Here is an 8317-nt window from a genome sequence, read left to right as displayed (position 1 = left end):
TCTATGCATATTTGGGAGGTGGAGCTGGAGGGCTTGAAGGAGAGGTAGCGGCTGCAGAAGAGGTGGAGGCTGGCGTTTAGAATACCCCACCCCCAGTTCAGGGTAAACTCCTGGTGCTAGATTGAGTACCACGAACGAACGTGGAAGGGCCCTGCCCCTGTCAGCTGAAACTGTACACACGCCTTTTTTTTTTTTTTTTTGGCAGGCCAACAATTTTCCCCCAAGGTTAATGACTAATCCAAATGGGCATTAGCTCACTTTGCAAATATGAGTATTATAATACGGCAACGAAAACGTGAAGAGCTGCCAACCTGTTGCGAGTAATTAGGGCAGTCAAAACCAAGCGAGTTATACCACCATCCAACACCTAAAACCACACCATACTACTTTAAGATACTTAACACGAGGGCGGCGGAGTGGCTGAGCAATACCGTGACACGAAGCATCTACAATGAACAGAACATGCAGCTCCAACTTATTTTTTCTTGTTCTGCGGTTCACACCGAGACAGAATGTTCTGCTCCCCACAGGACCAGGGCCTAGGGCTCGCCAACCCGCGGTCCAGGATGCTCGCCGAGCCCCGGTCCACCCCTTGAAACTGCATGTAGGGCTGGGGACCGTCGGGGTGCACGCCGGCCGGGCTGGCGCAGGGAAAGTAACCCGAGCCCGCCGAGTTTCTCCCCGCGCCGCTCTCGGGTCCCCGCCCCGCCCCCTCTTTTATTCGGGTGCTCGGAGGGAGCTGGAACTTTGCAACCCGAGCGCAGGCCCCGCGCTCCTCCCTGCAGGGCGGTCCCGGAGGGCGGCGCAGGAGGTGGGGCGCGGGCGGGGAGGCCTGGGCGCCGCCACGCGGAGCAGGACCTGGGGGAGCACGCCGCGCACAGGAGCCCGGAGGGAGCCCGGGAGCGATCCCGTCCGCCGAGCCCATCCCGGAGGGAGGCCGAGCGCACCGCCGCGCACCCGCAGCTGCCTCGCCCGGGAGCAGCAGCTGCGCCCGGGTCTCGGCGCCGGGGGAAGAGGAGGAGCCGCAGCTGGATAGGGAAGCTGGAGGAGGAGCCGCACAGCTGTCCCGGGCCCGCGATGACCCGCTGACCATGCAGCCTTGACGGGGCGCTCCGGGCGCAGGGACCAGCCGCGGCGCACGCAGCAGCGCCCAGTCGCCAGCCCCCTACCATGGAACCCGTGACCAAGTGGAGCCCCAAACAAGTGGTGGACTGGACTAGAGGTGAGCGGGCCTCGGGGAGCCCGGCGTCCTCCAGCCCCGGGATGGAGCGGGCGGGGAGCTGGGGAGGGGCGCCCGGCCCCCCCTGCAGGCGGTGACCCTGCAGACCTCTGCCGGATGGCCTGGGCGCCCCTGTTGCGTGCCTGTCAAGCCGGAGAGAGTTCCATCTTTAGACCAGGGAGTTAGGGGTGGCCTTTCTGCGGAGGGTGAGGGCCGGGGCTTGCTCCCCGCGTGCCCGAGTGCGGTGCCCGGGGACCTGGCTGCAAGTCCTTCCGTCCACACAAGGCCCCTTTGTGTGGGTGACTCGCCGGACCTCGTAAATGCTGCCCGCCCCGAACAGTCCGCAGGCGTGACGGGGCTGGCGGACAGGTACCCGGAGACCGCGGCGCCTCCCCGGGTCTGTTTTGGTTGGAGAAGGCGGGAGGACCCGAGCCTGTCCAGAGCCAGCACTGGGGCTTTACTGCTGTGGGGAACCCCGAGCCAGACGCCCGGGGAGGCGCCAGTGCCCACGGCGGCGTCCCTGAATTGTCAGGCCACATTGTAAACACAGGGAAGGAGAAATCTATTTCGAACCAGACTTGAGTATTTGGAAAAGCAGCGGGTGATGGAGCAGCGGTAGCTGTTTCTTGCTTTTCTGGGCTACCCAAGACCCCCCAGAGTCTACTCTACTTTTCCAAGAGAACGCGGTCCACGGTCAACCAGTGGCTTTTCAGGGGCTGCCCCTCCCGCTCCAGCATCTCTCTGTTGCGAGTTACTGTGGCTTTTCTTTTTCTATCTGCTCTTGCAGGTGGGGACTGGTGTCCTTTCTCAGTAATAGTAACTAGAGTGTGTAGCGCCTCCCAGTTTGCTCAGAGGTCCCCTCTGTTCTTGCCCTGGTCTCCCCGTGGGCCGGTGAGGTAGGTAATGCTGGTAAGCTCAGGTCATCTCCACCGTCGCCCCCATGGCTGCAGCATTACAAACTCCATCCTCTCATTCCTCATGTCCCTGCCTTTCATAGACTCGGGGGGGAGGAGATGTCCCAGGTATGGGGGACGTGTCTGACCATTTCCTACCATCCTCCTGGAGGAGGGCTTATCCAGAATTTCTTGTCAACTCTTATGTAAAATGATGATGGAAACGACAGACTTAGACACTGGTGACTTGATCCCTCTGGGTGAGCAGTAGTAGCCCTACCCAGTGCCTGGCACACTTACGAGTGACACGCCCATCTCCTCGTTTGAATTGTATTCCTCCAATGAGGATATTACCAAATTCCTCAGCTGGCAACTTGCTGAGACCGAGTTGATAGCTCCTTTCACCTGTGTGCTCATCGTCCAGGCAACACCCGGAACAGGTAATTCCAGCAACTGTTGCCGTCCACCGCTGCTCTGTCCGGTCCAGTAGCCACGCAGGCTCTTCACTCTAAGTGTAAGATGCGAATGGCATTTGAAGACTTGGTGTGAAAAAAGAAAGGAATGTATCTTTTTTTCTGGTCCTGGGGATTGAACCCAGGGGTAGTCTACCTCTGAGCTACATCCCCAGCCCTGGTTTATTTTGATATGGGGTATTGCTAAGTTGCTGAGAGTCGTGCTAAATTGTAGAGGCTGTTCTTGAACCTGTGATCCCCTGTCTCAGCCTCCCAAGCTGTGGGATTGCAGGCGTGTGCCACCACATCTGGCTTGTAAAATAGCTAATTAATCATTTTTATATTGATAGCATGTTGTTAGTATTTTGGGCATATTGGGTTAAATGCAATTTATTACTAAACTAAATGTTACCTGTTTATTTTTAAGCATCTTAAATATGACTTAAAAAGTTGCAGCTGTAGCTGCTCACATTTGTGGCTTGCATTATATTTCTGTTGGACGGCAGCACTGCTCTCTAGAGTCAAGAAAGGGTTACATCTTATCACCCCTTGCTTCCCCGAGCCTCTGCCAGCCTACTTGATAATATATACCCAGAAATATGCTAACAGGCACACAGGAAGACTAAGGAGTGAGATCTTCACACTCTTGAGATTTTTTTTTGGCCCCTCTTGGGACTGGAAGAGAAGTGCAAATTCGCATCCTGTGATATTTGCTTAGCATTTAAAAGGAAGAGCGGGTTAAGTTAGATGTGTTTTGGTTTCCAGTTGCTTTGCAGTTGTGTTATGACTTGGTTGAGATTCCTTTCCACTAGGAAAAGTTTCCTCCTGACCTGAAAGAGTAACTGTGGGCGGCTCGATACCTTTGATAGTTCTTAGGTTACATACCTGCGGCTGCCACTTGGCAACTTCGTGCAGAAATGCTCGTGCCTTCTTGGACCCCTATGTACCACCTCACAGAAGGACCTGGATACTTTTCTGTGTTGGAATCTAAGAAGAGATAAAAGGAGAGAGCGTATGGCTAACTTGTAGGTGACACAACAGGCCAAATTCTTCCAGCATGCGTGACATAGTCCTTGAAGACTTCTCATAACAATGATGGACAGGTATTGAGTCTTTAATAAACTCTTCTGCATACTTGTTGGCTTTTAAGCACTATTTTTAGCTGCCTTTGCTAATCTCTACCCAACCCTCATTTTATAAATATATCCCCCTGCTAAACAGCCCTTCCTGCAGACCTTGCCACTCATGGACTTGTGAATTCGAGTGTGGTGATTATAAGCGCCCCAGAAAGCCTGAGCTTTAAAACTAAACCTGGCCACAACTACAGCTTGAGCTCCGGGCAATGGTGTGAGCCAGATTTGTGCACTAGAAAAGAAGCTGCAGTCTGCAGAATGGAGGGATTCATCTGGCTTTTATTATTAGTCTTTATCTACACTGTCAGTTTTACCATAACGCTAATAAAATGCTCAGTAAATATTAGCAATGAATCAGGCATGGGCCTCAGCCTTGTATAAATACCAACTAATTTAGTATGCATAGCCACCCTTGGAGGTAGGGACTGTTATTTATTATTATTTTTTGTGGGACTAGGAATTGAACGCAGGGTGTTCTGCCTCCAAGCTATACCCCAGCCCTATTTTACTTTTTATTTTTGAAACAGGGCCTCGTTAATTGCTGAGGCTGGCCTTGAACCTGTCATTCGCCTATCTCAGCCTTAGTCCTGGGTCACAGGTGTGCATCACTGTACCCAGCAGAACTGTTATTTTAATCTTGCAGTTGAGGAGACCGAGGTGTGGAGAGGTTAAACCCATGGCCAGTGTCACCCAGCTGGCAAACAGCAGAATAGCATTTGACCCAGATGTTAGATATCACCTCCCTCCCTCGTCTCGGGGTTTCGTTACTGGGGCCATGTCTAGACCACACTGAGAATCTTTAGCGTACTTGTGAGTAGAACTTGGGGGATTCTCACGATGTGAGATATCAATCTCATGTTCGTGGAGGAGAGTCCTCCAGGATATGTGCGTCTTATTCTACATATGATGCGTGCGTCTGAAAGTAATTTATAAATTGAATTAATTCATAGTTCTTGGCACCTTGCTGGGCAAGTGACTCAGTAGAGGCCTTTGCGGAGCAGATGATGTTTTATAAGTAATAGCAGACACAGCAGAGGAGCTGGTGGATTAGCCGCGTGGGGCTTTTGTTTTCCTCATTAAGTCTGGGGGGAGGCGAGGCGAGACTGCGCGTGCGCCCTGTTGTGTAGATGTGGTCTTGCCCAGGATGGGATGCTCATTTTCAGACTCAGCATCTCAATAACAACATGGCTGTGCTACCCAAGTGTCGGGTCCCGATTCCAGCCAGGAGGAAGGAGACCCGTAGAAGAACAGGCTGCTGGCAGCCAAGTCTTGCCCTGAAAGAGTTCTCCGGGAAACTCCATCCAGAGGCCTGCCTTCCTCCTTGCTTGAAGATGGTCATTGGCCATCTGGGGTTGCTGGGGAGGTGGGCGTGGTTACTGCTATATTTATTTTTATATTGGGAGTTGAATCCAGGGCAGTCTACCTCCTAGCTACGCCTCCCCTCTTTTTATTTTTTAATTTGAAACAGAGTTTTGCTAAGTTGCCGAGGCTGGCCTCGAGCCTCTGATTGTTTTGACTCAGCCTCCTAAGAACCCAGATTATAGGTGCGGGCTACCAGGCCTGGCTTTTTTTTTTTTTTTTTTTTTTTAAGATGGGTCCATTGTGGCCCAGAAAAATCCTGGAGTGTGTGATCTGTTAGGAAGAAAGGGAGAAGAGGTATCAGGAGGCAGCCAGAGAAGCCACACTGGGAACTGAGTTTGCATGCGCTGCTTTCCATAGCTCAGTTTGCCAAGCGTCCACGCCACCATTTCCTGCTGTGTCCACCCAGAGGCTGCTCTGGTGTAGGAGTGTTACAGCTTCATTCCTGTTAAACGTTCTCAGGCTGAGACCTTGACTCTGGGGAACTGTCTCCAGGCTTGATTAAAATGTTAGAAGTAAGCCGGGCGTGGTGGCGTGCACTTAATCTCAGCATTTGGGAGGCTGAGACAGGAGGATTGTGGTTAGAGAACAGCCTCAGCTACTTAGTGAGGCCCTCTGCAACTCAGTGAGACCCCGTTTCAAAATAAAGAATAGAGCCACGTGTAGTGGCGCACGCTTGTAATCCCAGTACTTGGGAGGCTGAGACAGGAGGATCGTGGTTTGAGGACAGTCTCAGCCTCTTAGTGAGGCCCTCTGCAACTCAGTGAGACCCTGTTTCAAAATAAAGAATAAAAAATAGGGCTAGGGGTGTAGCTCAGAGGCAAAATGCCTCTGGACTCCATCCCCAGTACTGCAAAAAAGAATTAAAAATAGGGCTGGGGGTGTAGCTCGGAGGTAGAATGCCTCTGGGTTCCATACCTAGTACTGCAAAAAAAAAAAAAACAAAAACAAAAACAAAAAAACCTTCAGGAGTGTGCTCAGCAGGAGGATGGGGACTGGTCGCAGCTGCCCTGTCCTACCCCTGGCCACCCTCAGCCCAGGGTAGCTCTTGACTGTGTTGCCGAGCAGGCCCATCTTCTAGCAGCGAGGTCACTGGGCCAGGCTAATCCTGGTTACCTTTCCCACCTCAAAAACAAAGGATTAAAAAATAGGCATGGGGCGGGGGGGGGGGGGATGGCTCAGAGGTAAATGCTCCTGGCTTCAGTCCCCAGTATTGGGGGGTGTGGGGGGAGGAAAAAGAAAAATAGTAACCGGAGTTCAGTGGGCACGGCATGAAGATGACTCTCCATCCATTGCTGACCCCGCCTTGCCTCTGGTCCACGACAGGCAGCATCAGCCTCACGTCGGGGCTTCTCAGAGATGCAGAGGCTCGGGCCTGCTGAACCACAGTCCACATTTTACCAAGAGCCTCTGGTGAGCCAGGCACCCAGCATAGCCGGAGGAGCCCTGCTCTAGCGCGCAGCTGCAAACATTTTTTTTTCTTTTCCAAACTTTGCTGGTGGGTGTTACGGCGGTGCTGTTGGGCTCTCTCGTGTCCTGTATTCTGGTCTATTTCATGGAAGTTCTGGAGTAATGATACTTAACTCGAGGACGCCTGACGTGGCCAGTCATTAAAACAGAAAGCAATCCTAGGGCGTGTGCCTGTGTTTAAAAAGCACCACCTAGCAACAGCGTCAGGTAATTCTTAACAAACCAAAGGAGACATTTGACCTGGGATTTCTTACCTGTCCTCTGCACAGGTAAGTTCTCACAGCATCCTTTCTCCCTTTTTCTTTCTTTCTTCTTCTTGGAGGCAGTTAGTGAGGGAGGGGCTGCGGCTGCCCCGTGGTCCCTGTGGTTGGAGCCCCAGCCGGGTTTGGGAGCACAAGCCCACATTTATCTGATTTCTTTTTTCTTGGTGCTGGGATTGAACTCACAGGTGTTCTCCCGCTGACCTCCACCCCCAGCCCTTTTGATTGTGAAACAGGTGCTTGCTGAGCGGCTAAGGCTGGCCTCGGATTTGTGACCCTCCTCTCTCAGCCTGCGAAGTACTAGGGAGACTGATGTGTACCGCTGCGCCTTGCTGATCGCCTGAGTTTTTTTTTTTTTTTTTTTTTTTTTTTTATTTGGTGGTACTGGGGTTCCTGGAAGCCCTTCTACCTCCGGGCTACACTCCCAGACCTATTTTTACATTTTTATTTGGAAACAGGGTCTCCTAAGCCAGCGCGCGCGGCTGGCTTCGAACCTGCGCGATCCTCCTGTCTCCGCCTCCCAAGCGCGGGGATGACAGGCATGCGCCACCGCGCCCGGCCGATCGCCTGAGTTTTGGGGGCAGATTTCACTGCTGATGGGATAGGACACTGAGCGTCACTTCAGGAACAAACGAGCAGACCAGTCTCGACGCCGAGGTGTGTGCTGTGCCTAATCCTGTGCCCATGGAGATGGGACGATCCTCTCCTTGTGGCCCCCTCGCTAGTCACCAGCCTCGCTGACCTTTTTCTCTCTCTCCTGCTCTCTGGAGCTTCAGTCCTGGCCCTGCATGCTCAAGGCTTCAGATGAATAAGTCAAATCTTATGTTTTTTTTTTTTTTTTTTTTTTTGCGGTACTGGGGATGGAACCCCGGGGCATTTGACCTCCGAGTTACACCCCCAGCCCTATTTTTTATACTTTATTTTGAAACAGGGTCTCACTGAGTTGCAAAGGCCTCACTAAGTAGCTGAGGCTGGCCGCGCACCGTGATCCTCCCGTCTCAGCCTCCCAAGTGCTGGGATTACAAGCGTGCGCCATCACGCCCGGCTGAGTCTTATGAGTTTCTGTGAGCTCTGCAGAAGCCTCTCCCAGGTTTGTCCTCCTGGGCTCTTCTGAGATGCTGGGCGCTGGTGTGTCTCCATCGCAGGTGAGCGGAGCCCAGTGAGTTATCTGAGGTCCAAAGAGGCTGGGGCTGGGCCCACAGCTCCCGTCATGCCCTTCCTCCCAGTTCCCTGTTCCTCCTGCCGTCCAGGGGGCACCTTCTGGTGCCTTCCAAATCAACGTCAAGCCACCCTCTTTCCCGATTGGTCACGGGACACCTTCATTGTCTTTTCCTGTGGGTAGTACACAGCGCCCGCAGGATCCGGGAGTTTTAGCAGTTGTGGCAGTTATTAGGAGTTATTGGTTGTATTGAGGGTGGCGGATTGCGTTGGATTGCCTCCGAAGGCCGCTCAGCGGTGCACTGAGTCATTTCTCTCTTGGGCTCTCTTCTTCCGATTTCTGGCTTTGCATCGAGTGTCACATTGCAGATTT

General features: G+C 52.8%; 1 protein-coding gene across 1 annotated transcript in view; it reads left to right on the top strand.

Annotated features, from left to right (window-relative positions):
* Positions 1-1170: 1170 nt before the first annotated feature.
* The window catches only part of CNKSR3 (CNKSR family member 3), a gene marked incomplete at both ends in the record, with an annotated part of 104069 nt that continues 96922 nt past the window's right edge, over positions 1171-8317 (top strand). Inside the window, one exon of the mRNA XM_080699777.1 lies at positions 1171-1222. Coding sequence (XP_080555903.1) covers positions 1171-1222 — 52 coding nt within the window. The remainder of the gene's footprint in view (positions 1223-8317) is intronic.

Source organism: Muscardinus avellanarius (genome assembly GCF_963383645.1).
Source record: "Muscardinus avellanarius genome assembly, chromosome: 8".
NCBI lineage: Eukaryota > Metazoa > Chordata > Mammalia > Rodentia > Gliridae > Muscardinus > Muscardinus avellanarius.
The sequence above is the reverse complement of the archived record's forward strand: the minus strand, read 5'-3'. Positions and strand labels throughout refer to the sequence as shown.